The sequence below is a fragment of the Mirounga angustirostris genome, unplaced genomic scaffold (assembly GCF_029215605.1).
Source record: "Mirounga angustirostris isolate CCGP_5_RB_7025 unplaced genomic scaffold, mMirAng1.0.hap1 SCAF_16, whole genome shotgun sequence".
NCBI lineage: Eukaryota > Metazoa > Chordata > Mammalia > Carnivora > Phocidae > Mirounga > Mirounga angustirostris.
In genome coordinates, this window is record NW_026991724.1 from 51,633,284 (window position 1) to 51,654,456 (window position 21,173).

The 21,173-nt window shown below is 47.8% G+C and overlaps 1 protein-coding gene across 3 annotated transcripts in view; it reads left to right on the plus strand.

Annotated features, from left to right (window-relative positions):
• Positions 1 to 21,173, plus strand: part of C5AR1 (complement C5a receptor 1) — a 36,352-nt gene that overhangs the window by 3,671 nt on the left and 11,508 nt on the right. Inside the window, exons 2-4 of one of the 3 annotated variants that reach the window (XM_064580850.1) lie at positions 2,645 to 2,857; positions 6,011 to 6,103; positions 14,166 to 14,311. Coding sequence is in view for 1 of the 3 variants with exons in the window: in XM_045891828.3 (XP_045747784.1) it covers positions 20,381 to 20,383 (3 nt within the window). In the remaining 2 variants the exon portion in view is untranslated. Of the gene's footprint in view, positions 1 to 2,644; positions 2,858 to 6,010; positions 6,104 to 14,165; positions 14,312 to 19,859; positions 20,384 to 21,173 lie in introns of those variants that run through there. The other 2 variants (XM_054511478.2, XM_045891828.3) reach the window with 2 other exon arrangements.

Genomic DNA, 21,173 nt, shown 5'->3' on the forward strand with positions numbered 1-21,173 from the left:
CTCTTTGTATGTGTTACAGTATTGCTGTGCATGTGTGTGTGTGCATATGTGGGTCTGTGCAAGAGTTTGTGTGTGTGAAGGCGTGTTTGATCATGTCTGTGTGTGTGAGCGTCTAGTTGTGTTCTCTACAAAATTACCGAGAAATTTTGCGCCGTCAAGCGATACCTTGTATTTCCACTAGAGGTCGCCTGTCTGCTTTGGCCAGAAGAAATGTAAAACTACATTTTTTGCCATTTAATCCGGAAATTGTTGATTCTTGCAGAGATGTGTCAGGGACAGTTAGCTCAGGCTCAGCTCAGCTGCTCATAGAGCAGAGGTTCTCAAATTTGTTGCTCTCGGGATTTTTTTTTACATCCTTAAAAATTATTTGAGGACACCAAAGAGCTCTTGTGTATTTGAGTTGTATCTATTAATATTTAGTATTAAATTAAAACTGAGAAGTTCAAAGGGTGCCTAGCTGGCTCAGTCGGTGGAGCCAGCGGCTCATGATCTCAGGGTTGTGGGTTCGAGCCCCATGCTGGGTATGGAGATTACATAAAAATAAAATCTTAAAAAAAAAACCCTGAGAAGTTCAAAAATTTATTTATGGAGTAATTTAAAAATAACCATAATAAATTCATTGCATTTTTGGTAAATATTTTATTGTGGTAAAATGTACGTAACATAAAATTTACCATTTTAAACATTTTAGGGGTACAGTTAATGGTATGAAGAACATTTCCTTTGCTGTGCAGGCATCACTACCATTCCTTTCCAGAATGTTTCCATCTTCCCAAACTGAAACTCTGTACCTATCGAACAATACTCCCCATTCCCACCCCCCCACCTTCCTCAACCCTAGGTAACCTCTAGTCTACTTTCTGCCTCTGAGAATTTCCCTGTTTCTTGTGCCTCCTGTAAGCGGAATCTTCCAATATTTGTCCTTTTGTATCTGTCTTGTTCCACTTAACATCATGTGGTCGAGTTTCATCCATGCTGTATCATGTGTCAGAATTTCCTCCTTTTCTAAGGCCAAGTAATATTCCATTGAATGTATCTATCACATTTGGCTTATCCATATTCATCTGTTTTTGTTTTGTTTTGGTTTTTGTTTTGTTTTTGAGAGAGAGCATGAGCAAGGTGGGGGGAGAGGGAGAGAGAGAATCTAAGCAGACTCCACGCCCAGCATGGAGCCTGACGCGGAGCTTGATCCCATGACCTCAAGATCATGACCCTGAGCCAAAATCAAGACTCAGACACTTAACTGACTGAGCCACCCAGGTGCCCCAATCCACTCATCTGTCGATGGGCATTTGGAAACTCCTTGCATTTTAACGTAAATAACATTTTAAATGAAAAGTCTATGTTGGGGCACCTGGGTGGCTCAGTTGGTTAAGTGTCTGCCTTCAGCTCAGGTCATGATCCGGGGATTGAGCCCCGCATTGGGCTCCCTGCTCTGTGGGGAGCCTGCTTCTTCTTCTCTCTCTGCCTGTCGCTCCCCCTGCTTGTGCTTTCTCTCTGTCAAATAAATAAATAAAATCTAAAAAAAAAAGTGCTGTGTTTTCCAAAATAAAAAATTTAATGAGAAGAGTGGCCTTGTTTCACATTTTTGAGAATATTTAATGTCTAGCTCAAGAGAAGACAAGTGGATTCTCAAAGCTGTTCTGCATTCGATGTATTGCAATGTTATCAGGCGTCTAGCCTCTGGAAAAATCTGGGTGAAGTCCAGCCAAGTCATGGGAAGTCCCGAGCATGGGCTTTTCAAGCCTGTTAACCCTCCAACCACAACGTCCTGAAACTTATGTGGTTGTAAAACTGCCTTTAGTCATCCAGGTCATGTACATTTAACATCTGGTGCTGGGTACAATTTCTTACAACGTTCCCAGCACTGTCTTGCTATGTGGCCTAAGGATCATAAATAAAATAATCTGGTGGTCACATAGTCATGCTGCAACTATGTAATGATGGTGAGTCCGTGGATACACTGCTGGTAATGTATCCGTTCCCTCATCAGGTGATTAAGAACGAAAACCTGTACACATACTGATGTTTATTTAGCACATGCATCTGGGGGTTGGCTGAGGGTCAGCTGATTGTGCTTGGAAGGCCTGCTTCTCCCTCTCCACTCCCCCTGCTTGTGTTCCCTCTCTCGCTGTGTCTCTCTCTGTCAAATAAATAAAAAAATCTTTTAAAAAAATAAAAAAGATTTTATTTGTTTATTCGAGAGACAGAGAGCATTAGAGAGAGAGTGCGTAAGCAAGGGGAGCTGCAATGGGAGAGGGAGAAGCAGACTCCCCACTGAGCAGGGAGCCCAACACAGGGCTCGATCCCAGGACCCCGGGATCATGACCTGAGCTGAAGGCAGACGCTTAACCGACTGAGCCACCCAGGTGCCCTGGGCTTGCTTTCTCCTTAGATTTATGTAAAAGGATAGGGTCACAGTTGTCCATCAGTGTCACAAGTAAAACAAAAAAAATTGGCCAGCCCCCCCCCCACATATGCCCTTTGCACTGTGATTTTGTAGTTGCTCCTCTCAATTTTGGAAGTCAGTTTCCCCAACCCTTGAATTTGGGCTGGACTTGACCAATAGAATGTGACGGAAGGGATGTGGTGTCAGTCTCGAGTCTAGGTCTCAAGAGTCTGTGTCTTCTGTTTGTTCTCTTAGAAAGTGTCCACTGTCATGGAAATCAGCTTAGGTTTATCTGCTGGAGGATGAGAGACTGCACCAAGGAGATCTAAGTTACCCAGCTGATATCCCGCCAACTCCTGGAGACAGAGCCACCTGCCCAACCACAGCTGATGGTGTATGTATGGATGAGCTCATCCAAGACCAAAAGACCCATCCAGCTGACCCACAGACCTGTGAGCAACAACAAAGGTATTCTTTCTTTTTTTTTTTAAAGATTTTTATTTATTTATTTGACAGAGAGAGAGACACAGCGAGAGAGGGAACACAAGCAGGGGGGGAGTGGGGGAGGGAGAAGCAGGCTTCCCGCGGAGCAGGGAGCCCTATGTGGGGCTCGATCCCAGGACCCCGGGACCATGACCTGAGCTGAAGGCAGACGCTTAACGACTGAGCCACCCAGGTGCCCCAACAAAGGTATTCTTTTTTTTTTTTTTTTTTTAAAGATTTTTTATTTATTTGAGAGAGAGAATGAGAGAGAGCACATGAGAGGGGGGAGGGTCAGAGGGAGAAGCACACTCCCTGCCGAGCAGGGAGCCCGATGCGGGACTCGATCCCGGGACTCCAGGATCATGACCTGAGCCGAAGGCAGTCGCTTAACTAACTGAGCCACCCAGGCGCCCCCAAAGGTATTCTTTTAAGCCATTAATATTTGGGGATATTTATTACATAGCTCTCTTAGTCCATTAGGGCTGCTATAACAAATTACCAAAGACTGAGCCGCTAAAACAACAAATATTTATTCTCATGGCTCTGGAGGCTAGAAGTCCATGGACAAGATGCCAGCAGATTCCCGCGTCCTGGTTTGCAGATGGCCACTTCTCATGGTGTCCTCACATGGCAGAAAGAGTGAGAGCCCCCGAGGTCCTGTGTGTAAGGGCGCTGACCCTGGGGCTCCTGACTGGCTCAGTCAGTGGAGCACGCAGCTCCTGATCTTAGGGTTGTGAGTTCGAGCCCCATGTTGGGTGAGAGGATGACCTAAAAAATAAAATTTGGGGGCACCTCGGTGGTTTAGTTGGTTGAGGTCTGACTCTTTGTTTTGGCTCAGGTCATGATCTCAGGGTCGTGGGATGGAGCCCTGCATTGGAATCTGCTCTCAGCGGGGAGTGTGCTTGAGGATTCTCTCCCTCTCCCTCTGCTCCTCCCCTTGCCCGTGCACACACTCTCTCTCAAATAAATTAAATCTTCAAATAATAAATAGAATCTTAAAAAAAATAAAGGCACTGATCCCATTCATGAGGGTTCAACTCTCATGATCTAATCACCCCAAGTCCCTGCTTCCTAATTCTGTCACACTGGAGTATAAGGTTTTACCATACGAATTTTGGGGGGACACAAATATTCAGTGTATAACAACAATAGTTAACTGATACACTGTGGGCTCTTCATAGCTCCTCTTAGTGCGACAGTAAAGGTCTTCAGAGCAATGCACAGAGCCTGAGAAATCTCTTTGTCGTCTGTCCTTGCTGCCCAGGACGCCTGGGGCTCGGGACTGTGGGTGACTGAAAAATTTCCTTCCTGGCAGAAGACAGAAGCAACGTAGATGAACACTTAGGAAGTGCTTGCACTGAATTTGATAAGGAACAAGGGGTGCATCTCTTGCTATCTGCTTTCTGTTTGACCGTGTTCTGATGTCCACATTCATTGTGATAAGAAGAATCAAATGTGGTTTCTGTCAAGAGAGAAGGGGCAGCTGTAATCCTGGCAGCTCTTAAGGCAAATTGTCAGACAGGGGCAGGGAGGCAACAGAGGGGACAGTGAAGGTGGGAGGGTGGTGGGAGCTGAGTGGGCACTGAGATATGGGGGGGGCTGTGGCACCTTGGGTAGTGGGGAGTCTCTGAGGCCAAATGTGAAAGAGAAATGGAGGTGCAAAGAGATGTTAAGAGATGGAGAGATGGAGGGTCGCCTGGGTGGCTCAGTTGGTTGAACGTCTGACTCCTGATTTCAGCTCAGGTCATAATCTCAGGGTCCTGGGTTCGAGCCCTGCATCAGGTTCCCTGCTCAGCGGGGAGTCTGCTTCTCCCTCTCCCTCTGCTGCTCCCCCTGCTCATGTGTGCACTCTCTCTCGCAAATAAATAAATAAAATTTTTTTTAAAAAAAGAGATGGAGAGATGGATGGAGAGAAGTGGAGGGACAGAGGTCCCGAGAGAGACAGAACGCTTGCGGGGTTAAGAAGGAGGGAGACTGAAGGGAGGAGCAGAGGAAGGGCTGGGATATGGAAAAGAGAAGCCGTGAGGGGCTGAGGAGGAGAGAAACAGAGAACAGAAGCTCAGGAGGAAGATGGGAGACTGAGAAGTGGAGAGGTGGGGGAAGGGAAAGAGGAAGAGATGGAGTGAAGACAGAGAGGGGGCTGAACATGCCAAGATAGAAGGAAGAAGGACAGATGGTGGTTGTGAGGGCATGAGGCTGGAAGGGCCTGAGTTCCCTGGAAGTGGCTCAGAGACACCAAGAGAGTGAGGGTCAGAGGGTATGGAGAGCTCCCCCAGAGGCTGGGTGAAGGAGAGACGGGGAGGTGGGGGGAACCAAGGGAGAGGCAAGGACACCAAGAGACAGTGGCACAGAGCAGGGAAGCGGTCAGGGGCCGGAGGAAGACATGGATGGAGGAGGAACAGGAGGCTGGATGGTGGACAGAGGCCAAGGAGAGAGGGATCGAGAGAAGGAAATGCCGAAATCCGGGCTGACTTAGAGGAGGGGAACTCACTAAGAAGAGAGGGACCAAGAATTCTGAGAAAGAGACAAGAAGGTGGTGTGCAATTAGCCCTGGAGAGAGCCAAACCAAGAAATGGAGAGCGTCCGGTGGCTGGGAAGAGAACAGGCACTGCAGGGAAGTGGAGAAGAGAGAGAAAGAGGGAGACAAGGAAACTGAGGCAGGGGAAGACCTGGGAGGTGGTTGATATCCGGGTTTGGGGGTGGAAAGAAAGCTAAAGATGGAACCAAATGGAGATGAAGCCGCGAGAATTCTGAGAGGCGCAGAAGCTGAGAGACGCCCAGACAGGAGCGTCTGTTGCTCGTCCCTTTTGTGTTTGGTGACTTACAGAACCCAGAAGAGCTGTTATCATCAGGTTCATGACTTATCATAGGGCAAGGAGAGAGGTTTGAGTCAGCCGAGGGGAAGTGTGTGCAGGGCAGCATCCGGGAGAGAGCAGGCACGAGCTTCTGCTTGTCTGTCCCCATGGAGTCTTAGGGACAGCGCTCACTTTTCCTGGCAACCTTATGTGACCACACACACATGGTGTATTGCCAACCAGGGAGCTCCCCTGAGCCTTGGTGTCCAGGGCTTTTGTTGGGGGGTCAGTTACCCAGGCATGGAGCCCTAGGGGACCATGCTTCTGCCTACCACCCCTACAGTGGGCTACAGCTTTGCCAGAAAAGGGAATGGTCTATATGTGCACCATGATGGAGGTCCAGAGCATCATATGGAATGAAAGAAGCCCCTCCTGGGTGAGTCTATGCACACGTATGAAATTCTAGGAAATGCAAACTAATCTCTTGGGCTGGAAGGCAGAGCGGTGCTTTGCAGAGGGCAGAGGGTGGAGGGAGGTATTGATTACAGAGAAGTGCAAAGAACCTTCTGGGCATTATGGAAATGTTTGTTAATTTGATTGCCGTGATGGTTTCACATACATATTTCATTCTCGAGACTTGCTGTTTATAGCACGTCAATTATGCTTTAATAAAGTTGTAAAAAATAGCACATAGTAACTCTGTTATATACTCTGACGGATTTAGCAAGAGACTAATTAGGTGTCTTACTTCAGTTTTGCATCCTCAGCTTTTGCTCATTTGCCACAAGCACCAGTCATTTAAAAAGCTTTATTATGGGGGGCGCCTGGGGGGTGGCGCAGTCAGCTGAGCATTGGACTCTTGGTTTCAGCTCAGGTCATGATCTGAGGGTCCTGAGATCAAGCCCTGTGTCTGGCTCTGTGCTCAGCAGGGAGTCTGCTTGAAGATTCTCTCCCTCTGCCCCCACTCAAATGAATAAATCTTAAAAAAAAAATAGATAAAAAGCTTTATTATGGTAAGGTGTTTTGCATTTGATCATGACATTCTGACAGCAACCCTTAGCACTATATCTTCTTTCCCTCATTTTATAGATGTGGGATGGATGCAGAGGGGTCAGAAACATGTCCAGTCACATACGAGGGTTTATCTGCCTGAAAAGACCTCTGTGAATTTGGAATTCTTTTTTTAAAAATTGAGGTAAAATTGACCTATCACATGTTAGTTTCAGCCGTGCAACATAATGATTCAATACTTGTATATACTGCAAAATGATCACCACAATAAGTCTAGTTAACATCTGTCACCATATGTAGTTAACAAAAAAAATTTTTTTTCTGGTGATGAGGACTGTTACGATCTACTCCATTAGCAGCTTTCAAATCTACAATCTATTATTATTGTTATTATTTTAAGATTTTATTTTTGAGTAATCTCTGCACCCTATGTGGGACTTGAACTCACAACTGTGAGATCCAGAGTCACATGCTCTACAGACTGAGCCAGCCAGGAGCCCCTACAATATACTATTATCTATTTTACTCACAGTGCTGTACATTGAATCCACGTGACTTACATATTTTATCACTGGAAGTCTGTACCTTTTTTTAAAAATATATTTTTATTTATTTATTTGACAGAGACATAGCAAGAGACGGAACACAAGCAGGGGGAGTGTGAGAGGGAGACAGAGGCTTCCCGCTGAGCAGGGAGCCCGATGCGGGGCTCGACCCCAGGACCCCGGGATCATGACCTGAGCCGAAGGCAGATGCTTAACTGACTGAGCCGCCACCCAGGCATCCCCCAAATTTACACTCCATAGCAGTTTTCCATAGGGGCTGCACCAGTTTACATTCCTGCCAACATAGCACGAGGGTTCCCTTTTCTCCACATCCTGGCCGACTCTTGTTATCTCTTGTCTTTTTGTTATTAGCCATTCTAACACGTGTGAGGTGGGATCTCATTGTGGTTCTAACTTGCATTTCTCTAATAATTAATGATGGAGCATCTTTTTCATCTACCTGCTGGCCATCGGCGGGAGACACGTCTATTCAGATCCTCTGTTCATGTCATTTCTTTTTCTTTCTTTCTTTTCTTTCTTTCAACAGAGAGAGAGAGAGCAAGAGAGGGAACACAAGCAGGGGGAGTGGGAGATGGAGAAGCAGGCTTCCCGCAGAGCAGGGAGCCCGATGCGGGGCTCGATCCCAGTACCCTGGGATCATGACCTGAGCTGAAGGCAGACGCTTAAGGACTGAGCCACCCAGGCGCGCCGGGAGGTTTTATATAATACACAGTATATGCATTCTACTACCAGCCTAGAATCGGCAAATTTTTTAAAAAATTATTTATTTGACAGAGAAAGAGGGAGCACAAGCAGGGGGAGTGGGAGAGGGAGAAGCAGGCTCCCCGATGAGCTGGGAGCCGGATGTGGGGCTCGATCCCAGGACCCTGAGATCAATGACCTGAGCCGAAGGCAGACGCTTAACGACTGAGCCACCCAGGCGCCGCACCTCTGTTCATGCCTTAATCGTGGTTTGTGTTTTGCTATTGAGTTATAGGAGTTCTTTATATATTTTGGATATTAACCTCTTATCAGATATATGATTTGCAATTTTTTTTCTCCCATTCAGTAGGTTGCTGTTTCATTTTGTTGATGGCTTCTTTTGCTGTGCAGAAGCTCTTTAGTTTGATGTAGTCCCCCTTGTTGATTTTTGCTTTTGTTACCCTTGCTTTTGGTGTTGTTACCATGCTCTCTTACTGTTTTAATTTTTTACTCTCATCTTCTATTGAGTATATCAATTATTTTTTGGCTATTATGTTGAAAGTTTCTTTAAGATTTTATTTTTTTAATAAATAATCTCTACCCCTAACGTGGTGCTTGAACCTATAACCCCGAGATCAAGAGTCGCATGCTCCACCAACTGAGTCTGCCGGGTGCCCCTTGAAAGTTTCAATATAATCCCTTTAATGATCCCCCTAACTTACTGAGGGGCAATACTAATACTTACCTCTTTCTTATCAGTTTTTTTTTAAGATTTTATTTATTTGACAGCGAGAGACACCGTGAGAGAGGGAACACAAGCAGGGGGAGTGGGAGAGGGAGAAGCAGGCTTCCCGTGGAACAGGGAGCCTGACGCGGGGCTCGATCCCAGGACCCTGGGATCATGACCTGAGCCGAAGGCAGATGCTTAACCGACTGAGCCACCCAGGCACCCCTTACTTATTTATTTATTATTTTTTATTTATTTATTTTTAAAAAGATTTTATTTATTTATTTGAGACAGAGAGAATGAGAGAGAGAGAGAGCACATGAGAGGGCGAGGGTCAGAGGGAGAAGCAGGCTCCCTGCCGAGCAGGGAGCCCGATGTGGGACTCGATCCAGGGACTCCAGGATCATGACCTGAGCCAAAGGCAGTTGCTTAACCAACCCAGCCACCCAGGCGCCCCTCAGTTGTCTTTAAACTTGATAGTTTTTTTTTTTTAAAGATTTTATTTATTTATTTGAGAGAGAGAATGAGAGAGAGAGAGAGCATGAGAGGGGGAGGGTCAGAGGGAGAAGCAGACTCCCTGCCGAGCAGGGAGCTCGATGCGGGACTCAATCCCGGGACTCCAGGATCATGACCTGAGCCAAAGGCAGTCGCTTAACCAACTGAGCCACCCAGGCGCCCCTAAACTTGATAGTTTTACCTTACTTTTCTTTGAGCATTGATTTAGAGGTGAAGCAGAGAAACTGATTTCTATTCGTCAAAAAAAAAATGTGGATAGAAAGTGAATTACTGCTTCTGACCAGAGCAGATACAATTTTCTGGTAAAAAAAACAAATCATCAAGGGTCATCCATGTGTGATAGACAGTGTGGATGCCTCTCCCCACTGAGGGGCTGACGGTTTCCAGCACATGGGCAGCCTCTCAGCTCAGCTTTTTCTGCCATCACTTAATTTATTTGGACTTCAGGTGCGGCCCCCAAAGTGGGAGGAGTTTACAATCTCCCAAGTTGGGGCAACCCATACCCAAAGCAGGATAGGAGTGAGGGCATCAATGCCCATCAATGCCCAGCCTCCCCGTCTTTCCGTGGGAAGATCCTGGGGCATGTTCTGCCTGGTTCCTCATAGGGTCCCCGGCAGGATTGAGCCCCAGGTGCCCACAACTGTTACCCAGGTGATTAACACACCCATTTTTGGCCTTTCCCCCTTCCCTTGGGCTCCATTCTCTACTTCTTCACTCCTGCTGCCTGAGATCAACCCCCACATAAACTACCGCCACCCAAATCATTGTCTCAGTCATTTTCTCTGCTTTTGGGGAAATGCAAGCAAAACTGTGAATCCTCTCCATATCTTGTTCTATTTTCATTCTTCTCATGTGCTTCCCCCGCCCCTTTTTCATACTTGCTCTTCTTCTTGGTGGGGGGAGGAGGTGCATGTTAAATAGTTTAAAATTAGAGAATAATATAAATTGTTTATTTCCAAGAAAACGTCTCTGCCTTCATTTCAGATTTTCAGCTGATTGCAAATGTATGCACCCATGGGGTGCCTGGCTGCCTTAATCACAAGAGCATATGACTCTTGATCTTGGGGTTGTGAGTTCGAGCCCCATGCTGGGTGTAGCAATTACTTAAAAATAAATAAATAAACTTAAATAATGTATGCACCCATGACCAAACACAATAGAGACAGACCCTAAAAAGGACAAGTCTTAAAACATCTCCACAGGAGGACAGCATCTACGTAGTGAGGGCAGAATAGGAAACTTGACCAGTTTCTCCCAGGGATGCTCTAGTGCAGCGCTTCTTAGTCTTTAAGTTGTCCAGGAAGCACCCGGGCCTCTTGTTAAAATACAGGTTATAGGGGCACCTGGTTGGCTCAGTCGGTTGAGCATCCGACTTGGTTTCAGCCAGGTCATGATCTCAGGGTCTTGAGATCGAGCCCCACATCAGGCTCCACACTAAGTGCAGAGTCTGCTTGAGATTCTCTCCTTATGCCCCTCCCCACACTCTCTTGCTCTCTCTCTCTCTCAAATAAATAAATAAATCTTGAAAAAAATACAGGTTATAATTAAACAGGGCAGAGCCTGAGATTCTGCATTTCTTGCACACCCAGAAGATGCAGGTGCTGGGGACTGGGGACTGCACTTTGGGGAATGAGGGGCTTAAAGTTGGGGGTAAAGATGGATAACCTAAAGAGGTACCACCCCACCTCACCTGACCTGACCCATTTCCCCTCATTCCCCCCAAACTTGATTTAGGATCTTTACTTTATTATTTATTTATTTATTTTTAAGAATATATTAATTTGAGAGAGAGCACTCATGATGGTGGGGGACAGAGGGAGAGGGAGAAGCAGACTCGCTGCTGAGTGGGACTGAATCCAGGCCCCCGGGATCATGACCTGAGCCAAAGGCAGACGCTTAACCAACTGAGCCACCCAGGCGTCCCTAAAGATTTTATTTTTAAGTGATCTCTCCACTCAATGTGGGGCTCGAACTCACAACCCCAAGATGGAGAGTTGCACACTCCACCAACTGAAGTGGGCTGATAGCAGTTTTTTTAGTAACCGTCCCAAACTGGAAATGACTAGAATACCCTTCAGACTGATGAACGAAGAAACTGTCTGCCCCACATCTGTACAGTGGAATACTGCTTACGGTTCCGAGGGACTTTTGCTACACACAGTGACAAGGATGAATTTTCAACGTATTATGCTAAGTGAGAGAAGTCAGGCTCAGAAAGCTGCATACTGCATGATTCCATTTATAGGACATTCTGGAAAAGGCAAAACTCTGGTGATGGAGAAGAGCTCAGCGGTTGCCAGGGGTTATGGGTGGGGGAGGGGTTGACTACAGAGAGGCATTTTCTGGGGGTGATAAGACCCTTCTGGGTCTCGTTTGTGGTGGTGGTAACGCACCTCAGGGTTTTTGTCAAGACGTGTAGGACTGCACACCCAAAAGAGTGGGGTGTGTTGTATTAACGTCAAAATAAATGAACACAACTTAAAAAAAAATAGGGGGTGCCTGGGTGGCTCAATTGGTTAAGTGCCTGCCTTTGGCTCAGGTCACGATCCCAGGGTCCTGGAATCGAGTCCCACATCGGGCTCCCTGCTTGGCGGGGAGTCTGCTTCTCCCTCTGTCCCTCCCCTCTGCTTGTGCTCTCTTTCTCTCTCTGATCTCTCTCTCAAATAAATAAAATCTTAAAAAAAAAAAATCTTGGGCGCCTGGGTGGCTCAGTTGGTTAAGCGACTGCCTTCGGCTCAGGTCATGATCCTGGAGTCCCGGGATCGAGTCCCGCATCGGGCTCCCTGCTCGGCAGGGAGTCTGCTTCTCCCTCTGACCCTCCCCCCTCTCATGTGCTTTCTCTCTCTCTCAAATAAATAAATAAAATCTTTAAAAAAAAAAAATCTTAGGATTGACATTTTAGGATCAGAGATGCTCACACTCTTCACATCCATACTGTTTTAGAATTAGAAACTTCTAGAAATTTCAGAGTACTAATTATCACGTAAGCTCCCATTCTGTGTTGGGTCAGGCCTGGCACTTCTCATCGTGACCTGTCTCGGTTATTGTGAAGCGTGTGGTGCGCTTCTTCTTGTTGATGGTGCTGTTTTCCGCCGGCCTTCCAGAGACCCTCTGCCCGACGCTGTGGCCTCCGCTTCCTTCTCCCAGCTCCCCCTGGGGCCTCCTGTCACCGCCTGGTTCCCGGGCTCAGCCAGGGCTGGAAGTTTTCTGGGAGTCAGTCTGGCCAGGGTCAGAAGATCGTGTGGGCTCTACCACTGCTTCCAACGGGCCCACCACATCCTTCCTCAGGGGACCCTGTGGCCACCGCGGAGAGCCTCAGGGTACAATGGCCAACATGTGTCTGGCTTGGGGCTTCCTGTGGTAGCTGACAGGGTGGTGGCTGGCCACAGCCACTCCTCTCTGGGGCATGGAGGCTGCAGGCACATGCTTGGCCCAGACAACTTCAGACACTAGGAAATGCAGACGCAAAGTAACGTGGCTTGGGCCCCCTGGGTGGCTCAGTCGGTGACGCGTCTGCCCTCAGCTCCGGTCATGATCCCAGATCGAGTCCCACGTGGGGCTCCCTGCTCAGCGGGGGAGTCTGCTGCTCCCTCTGCCTCTGTCTGCCATTCCCCCTGCTTGTGTGCGCTCTCTCTCTCTCTGTCACCTATAGAAAATCTTAGAAAAAAAATAACGTGTGCTTTGTATGCCACCTGGTCATGGTCCCTTTCTGCTCCTTTTCTTCCCATCCTATAAATCTGAAGCCTCTCGGGCCTACTTTAAAAAAACGCTTTGAACTGACATGTAACACCCAGGCAGGAAAGTTCAGCAGTCGTGAAGGTGCAGCTTAATGAATTGTCAACGTCCCTGTGGAACCGACGACATTCAGATCAAGAAAAAGCACGTTTCCAGTCCCCAGACCCCCTCGGCCCCAGCGCCCCTTATAGTTTCTGCCCCCAAGAGAAACCTCTACCCGGGCTTATGACACCAAAATCTAGTTTGTTTGTTTTTTTTTTTTTAAGATTTTATTTATTTATTTGACAGAGAGAGAGATAGCGAGAGCAGGAACACAAACAGGGGGAGTGGGAGAGGGAGAAGCAGGCTTCCCGCTGAGCAGGGAGCCCGATGTGGGACTCGATCCCAGGACCCTGGGATCATGACCTGAGCTGAAGGCAGACGCTTAACGACTGAGCCACCCAGGTGCCCCAAAATCTAGTTTTTGTCCTCAAATTTCTTTCTTTCTTTTTTCTTTAAAGATTTATTTATTTTAGAGGTGGGGAGAGGCAGAGGGAGAGGGAGAATCTCAAGCAGACTCCACGCTGAGTGGGGAGCCCAAGGCGGGGCTCGATCCCACAACCCTGATATCACGACCTGAGCCAAAAATCAAGAGTCAGACGCTAAACTGCCTGAGCCAACCAGGTGCCCCTGTACAAATTCTTTATAGAGTCTAGATACAAATCCTTTGCTGGAGATATGTAATGTATCTTCTTACACTCTCTGAGTTGTCAGGCCTACTACCATTTTTTTTTCCCCCTCTCAAGGCAAACTGAAAGAATCCCAGCGCTTTATTTTGAAACTGTAGGTCTTTCTAACTACTGGTAAGAACAAATCTCAGCAAGAGCAGGAAAAAAAAATCTTTTCTCCTTCCTCCATAATTTCAGGAAAGCAGATATGATTCTGCATCATAAAAATACCCCTATAGGGCGCCTGGGTGGCTCAGTTGGTTAAGCGACTGCCTTCGGCTCAGGTCATGATCCTGGAGTCCAGGGATCGAGTCCCACATCGGGCTCCCTGCTCGGCGGGGAGCCTGCTTCTCCCTCTGACCCTCCCGACCCTCCCCCTTCTCATGCTCTCTCTCTCTCAGTCTCTCTCTCAAATAAATAAATAAAAATCTTTAAAAAAAAATACCCCTATAAATATTATTTCTAACAAAGGAATCTTATAAGACACCTAAACTTCAGATTTTGTTTTGTCCTAGGTAAGTAACTTAAAAAAAAATTTTTATTTATTTTTCATAGAGAGAGCACAAGCAGAGGGAGCAACAGAGGAAGAGGGAGAAGCAGGCTCCTCGCTGAGCAAGAAGCCCGATGGGGGACTTGATCTGGGATCATGACCTGAGCTGAAGGCAGATGCTTCACCGACTGAGCCACCCAGGCATCCCTATGTAAGTAACTTTTAACCCCTAAAAACTCTCTCATTATGATTGGTTGATATGTAGTAAAAAATTTACCCTTGTCCAAAGAGAGTTCTGGCTTTTCCTCAGCTCCTGGGAGATAACTGCAGCTCTTGGAATGAATGTCCTGCCTGATAACAGTGTCTTGGTTTACCTGGAGCCTTGGGCTACTCCAGATAGTCTAATAATGGGATTTAAGGTGGGGGCTTTGTGTCACGTGGCATCAATCAACTAGGCCACCAGAGGGTCTGAAGACCGAGATCAGCCACAGTGGTGACCAACCAGGTCTACCGGACCAAGCCCCAGCAAAGACTAGACATCAAAGCCTGGGTGAACGTCCTAGTAGGCGATGCTCCATCTGTTTCGTCTCACGCTGTGGCCAACAAAGAGCTGTCCGCGTCTCTGTGGGGGGAGGACAAGTGGAAACTCTTGAGTACAGAGCTCTCCTGGTCTCTGCCCCCTGCGTCTCTTCCCTTGGCTGATTATAGTCTCTATCCTTTGCATGTAATAAACTGTAACTATGAGCACAACTGTTTCTAGACTCAGAAGTCAGGGCAACCTTGTGGGCTGTTCCTGCATCTCACAGTTGTCTGATTTAATAATGGAAGAAATTCATTGGCCCATCCTTCTCTCACATATTTTCCTCTGCTAGATTTCTTGTTGTTGTTGTTGTTGTTGTTTTAAGACTTTTATTTATTGATTTGACAGAGCACACAAGCAGGGGAAGTGGCAGGCAGAGGGAGAGGGTTCTGCAGGCTTCCCGCTGCACGGGGAGCCTGATGTGGGACTTGATCCCAGGACCCTGGGATCATGACCTGAGCCAAAGGCAGATGCTCAACCAACCGACCCACCCAGGCATCCCTAGAGCTTACTTAAAAAAAGAAAAAAAGAAAAGTAAAAAGAAACAGATGAAATAATAATAGTAACATGCTCAATAATATAATTATTATATATTCGAATTAGGCCAATGATATTAATGACATATTATTATATTCTAGTCATAATGATCTTGATATTATATATTTATATTATATTGTTACAATACAGTATAAAAATTACTGAGATCTTTTACAGTCTTTTTTTTTTTTTTTTTTTTTGCAGTAAGTCTGAAATCTGGGGTGTGGGTTACACTCAAGGCACATCCCAGTTTGTATGCACCACATTTCAGTTACTCAGTAGGCACATGTGTCTGGTGTAGCCAACAGCATGGGTCTGGGTCTTGAGGAGGGAGAGACACCAACATTGGGAATGACGTACACCCACTCTGCCCCAGTTCCACTTGTGGAGAGTTATGTGCGAGAAATGCTTGTATGGGGGCGCCTGGGTGGCTCAGTTGTTAAGCGTCTGCCTTCAGCTCAGGTCATGATCCCAGAATCCTGGGATCGAGTCCTGGGATCGAGTCCCGCATCGGGCTCCCTGCTCGGCGGGAGGCCTGCTTCTCCCTCTCCCACTCCCCCTGCTTGTGTTCCCTCTCTCGCTGTGTCTCTCTCTGTCAAATAAATAAATAAAATCTTTAAGGGGCTCCTGGGTGGCTCAGTTGGTTAAGTGACTGCCTTCGGCTCAGGTCATGATCCCAGGGTCCTGGGATCAAGCCCCGCGTCGGGCTCTCCGCTCGGCGGGAGACCTGCTCCTCCCTCTCCCACTCCCCCTGCTTGTGTTCCCTCTCTCGCTGTCTCTCTCTCTGTCAAATAAATAAATAAAATCTTTAAGGGGCTCCTGGGTGGCTCAGTTGGTTAAGTGACTGCCTTCGGCTCAGGTCATGATCCCAGGGTCCTGGGATCGAGCCCTGCATCGGGCTCCCTGCTCCGCAGGAGGCCTGCTTCTCCCTCTCCCACTCCCCCTGCTTGTGTTCCCTCTCTCGCTATCTCTCTCTCTGTCAAATAAATAAAATCTTAAAAAAAAAAAGAATCCCTCTCTTGATTTCGGTCAGGTCATGATCCCAGGGTCCTGCTCAGCCGAGGGTCTGCTTCTCCCCTCCCTCTGTCCCTCCCCCCTGCACATTCTCTCTCTCGCTCGCTCGCAAATAAATAATAAGTAAAATCTTTAAAAAAATGCTTTTACACAGGCACCAAGGTAGTGTATGATGGTGTGTCACTGGTATGAACAAAAGTGCTGGAAACCACCTAATTCCACCAATAGGGCCATGATTGAATAAACAGGTTTCTAGCTAAGATTTATTATGCTGTTGAAATGGACAAAAGGTGTTTTTCAGTGTAGTTACAAAAACATGATTTGGAAAGCAAAAGTGATAAGAGCACTTATCGGAACAACTGGTGAGATTTGGACGAGGACTGAGGATGGTATCCACAGTACATTTCCTGCTTGCCCTGTGCTAAAGAGGCTCGGGGTTTCCAGCTTACTCTCAAGTGATTCTGGAGGAAAATGCAAAAATAGAGATATATAGATATAAATGTAGACCTTCTGCGTCAGTTTCCCAAGGCTTCCCAGCCCCCACAATTGCATGAGCCAGTTTCTTTTTCTCTTTCTTTCTTTCTTTCTTTCTTTCTTTCTTTCTTTCTTTCTTTCTTTCTCTTCCTTCCTTTTTTTTTTTTTAAAGATTTTATTTATTTATTTGACAGAGAGAGACACAGCGAGAGAGGGAACACAAGCAGGGGGAGAGGGAGAAGCAGGCTCCCCACAGAGCAGGGAGCCTGAAGCGAGATTCGATCCCAGGACCCTGGGATCATGACCTGAGCCGAAAGCAGACGCCCACTGACTGAGCCACCCAGGAGCCCCCATGAGCCAGTTTCTTAAGACAAATATCCTTCCCCCTCCTCCCTCCCCCCACCCCGTTCCTTTATCCTTTTTTTTTTTTTGAGGTTGATTTATTTTATTTTATTTTTTTAAAGATTTTATTTATTTATTTGAGACAGAGAGAATGAGAGAGACAGAGAGCACATGAGAGGGGGGGAGGGTCAGAGGGAGAAGCAGGCTCCCCGCCGAGCAGGGAGCCCGATGCGGGACTCGATCCTGGGACTCCAGGATCATGACCTGAGCCGAAGGCAGTCGCTTAACCAACTGAGCCACCCAGGTGCCCCGAGGTTGATTTATTTTAGAGAGAAAAAGCAGGGGGGAGGAGGAGAGAGGGAGAGAGAAAGTCTCCAGCAGAGTCCCCACTGAGCAAGGAGCTGGATGCAGGGCTCCGTCTCATGACCCTGGGACCATGACCTGAGTGGAAATCAAGAGTCAGCCGCTCAACTGACTGAGCCACCCAGGCATGCCTCTTAGTTTTTAAATTTTATTTATTTATTTAGTTTTTAAAAAAATTTTTATTTACTTATTTATTTTTATTTGAAAGAGAGAGGAGAGGAGCAGAGAGAGAGAATCTCCAGCAGATTCCTCGCTGAGCACGGACCCCCTGATGCAGGGCCCGATCCCATGACCCTGATATCATGACCTGAGCCGAAATCAAGAGTCGGTGCTTAACCAGCTGAGGCAGCCAGGCATCCCTCTTTATCCTGTTGGTTCTGTTCTTCTAGAGAACCTGATTGATTACCTGTCGCCCCCCCTGCCCCCCAAGCATATAGTGGGAGCATACTAAAGGAAGCACCAGGGGCAAATGCAACAATGAGTAAGTCTGGGTGAAGGGCATACCGGAGTTGCTTTTACTCTCCTTGCCACTTCCAATTTAAGTTGGAAATTACATCAAAATAAGTTTAAAAAAAAAAAATCTGAGAAGTTCATAACTTCACCAAGGGTCTAAAGCATAGAAAACGTTAAGAACCTGTGATTTGGGGCACCTGGGTGGCTCAATGGGTTAAGCGGCTGCCTTCCGCTCAGGTCATGATCTCAGGGTCCTGGGATTGAGCCCCTGGTCACTCTCCCTGCTCAGCAGGGAGTCTGCTTCTCCCTCTGCCTCTGCCTCTCCCCCCAACTCGTGCTCACTCTCTCTTTCAAATAAATAAATAAAGTCTTAAAAAAAAAAAAAAGAACCTGTAATTTAAGGCAATACACAACTTTGGTCCAAAATCCTAAAAAACATCAAGGAGGTGTGACCTGGCTTCCTGAGCCTCCCTCAGCCCCCGCGCCCCCTTGAGGTCAGAGTGTGTAACAACACCTCCTCCCAACCAGCACCAAACCCTCATAAACCAACCTTCCAAATTCTTTTTTTTTTTTATTAAAGATTTTATTTATTTATTCATGAGAGACAGAGAGAGAGAGAGGCAGAGGGAGAAGCAGACTTCCCGCGGAGCAGGGAGCCCGATGCGGGACTCGATCCCAGGACTCTGGGATCACGACCTGAGCTGAAGGCAGACGCTTAACCATCTGAGCCACCCAGGCGCCCCCGACCTTCCAAATTCTTGCTCAGTCCCTGTAGACCCCACACATGGCTTCAATTCAGTGCAACTAAAACTTGCTAAACATAGTGCACCCACGTGTCCGTCCCCAAACACAAATACCACGCTTGTAAAAGTATAGCTGAACACACTCCAAACTCCATAGGAGTTTCAGAAGGATGGAGTGGAGACTTGTCACTTAAAGAAAAAAATTTTTTTTGGTAGGAGCAGTGCATTTCTGCATTGTTCAAATGTTTGCAGTGCTCATGGATTACCTTTGCCATGAAAAGAAAGCTAGATATTTACAAGGTTGAAGGCTGCTCTAGCAAAATGTTATTTGTGGAGGAAAGACCTGGGTGCTATATTCCAGAGCTGCCGAAGAGCACAGGAAAGGGGCGCTTGGGTGGCTCAGTCGTTAAGCGCCTGCCTTCAGCTCAGGTCATGATCCCAGGGTCCTGGGATTGAGTCCTGCATCGGGTTCCGGGCTCCACGGGGAATCTGCTTCTCCCTCTCTCTCTGCCCCTCCCCCTGCTTGTGTTCTCTCTCTCTCTCTCTCTCTCTCTCTCTCTCTGTGTCAAATAAATAAATAAAATCTTTAAGAAAAAAGAACATAGGGAAAGTGAGCCTGTCTCTGTGCTCATCATCACAACCACACTCATCGAGGTAGGCTCAGAAAGGTTCCCAATGATGTCCATATCCGAATTCCTAGAACCCGTGGCATGACCTCATATTAGCAAAAGGGACTTTGCACTTAAGGATCTTGAAATGGGAGGTTATCGGGGCACCTGGGTGGCTCAGTCGTTAAGCGTCTGTCTTCAGCTCAGGTCATGATCCCAGGGTCCTGGGATCGAGCCCCACATCGGGCTCCCCGCTCTGCAGGAAGCCTGCTTCTCCCTCTCCCACTCCCCCTGCTGTGTTCCCTCTCTCGCTGTGTCTCTCTCTGTCAAATAAATAAAATCTTAAAAAAAAAAAAAAAAGAAATGGGAGGTTATCCTGGATTATCCAGAGGGATCTTAAATGTAATCACAAGGGCTTATATGGGAGAGGCAGATGGGAGTTTGCAATCCACAGTAGGAGAGAAGGAGGTGTGACCACAGAGGCAGAGATTGGAGTGACGGCCACCAACCAAGGAATGTTAGCAGTCACCAGAAGCTAGAAGAAGCAGGAACCGATTCCCTGCTAGCGCCTCTGGGGAGTGGAGAGAGCAGCCCTGCGTCATCTCGATTTCAGACTTCCGTCCTGGGTTGGTTTGCCACCTTCCAAACCCAAGGCAGGAGGATGTAACAGTCCCCAAGTCCTGGACCACCTCCACAGACCTGCTTGGCCTTTCTGGGCCTCCAAGCAAACTGGCTGGGAGGCTGGAGCTCACCATCCCTGTGCCCCAGAACCCCCAGGGGGAATTTGAGCAGTTGGACCTCTGAGCTTTTTCTGCAGCTTTTAGAAGGTCCCAAATGGGCAAACTGAGGCCAAGAGAGGGGCTGAGCCTAGAACAGGGCAGGGGGCTCTTTTATCTGGATCGCACCCTTGTCAGGCGAGGGACTTCCTCAGTTTTGCAAGCCCAGCCTCCCTCCTCTGACTGGAAGGAGGTGTCCAGAGCTCTCTGGGTGAGTGGCCCACAGAAGCAGCCCCAGACGGGGTGCCCAGTGTGCAGACCAATGAGAGCCCCAGAGGGGAAAGCCTGGTCATTTCCTCCCTGTGATCTGCACCCTCCCTTGGGGCTTAAAAAACACAGTCTGTGGGCAGGAAGGACCTTTGATCAGCGGGGATCTTGGGAGACCTGAACATGGTGAGTTCCCCAGAGGGATCGTGGGCTCGGACACCTCCTTTCCTTGCTGGGTCTCTCTCCCCCTTCCACCTCTCCCCTTTGTACTCTTTCTCCCTTTCCTTCTTCCTCTCTCTGTCCTCCATCTCCTCCCTGCTCCCCTGACCCTCATCTCAGACTCTCCGGGGCTGGGATGCAGCTAAGAAGGAAGATTGTCATGGGATTATAGGTGCCTCGATGCCCTAGGCTGGGATCCGAAAGGTCGCCAGGGCAGGAAACCCATGTGTTGGGTCTGATTAGATGACACTCATCCTCAAGTGGAGGGATCCAGGAGAGGTCTTTCAGCAGTGGGAACAGCAGGAGCGAAGGCTGGGAGGCTGCAAAGAGCCAGCTTGGAAGAAAGATAGCGATCCACCCGGACTTTCAGATGTTCTGTATTGTAGAGACAGGGAAACCGAGGCCCAGGCAGGAGCAGAAATGGCCCGGGTCCTTCAGCGGTTCGTGGTTGACCCAGCCTGTCTCATGGATTCTGTGGGTGTCAGAGGGAGACTGTCTCCAGGCCCAGGGAGGGCCCCGCTTCCCCACCTCATGCACACCTGTGCCCCCAGGGCTGGGTTAGAGAGAGGCAGGGCTGTGATTTGGTACCTGCCGCGCTAGACGTTCTCATCTTGCTTCATCTGGGTGAAAGGGGAAATGGAGGACACATTAGCTGACCAGGGAGGGGCTTGACATTGCCTCATCCCACTTTTGAGACCTGACGAGGACCAGCTGGACTTTGAGAAACCAACTATTGGCTTCGCCTTCTTTTCCTTTC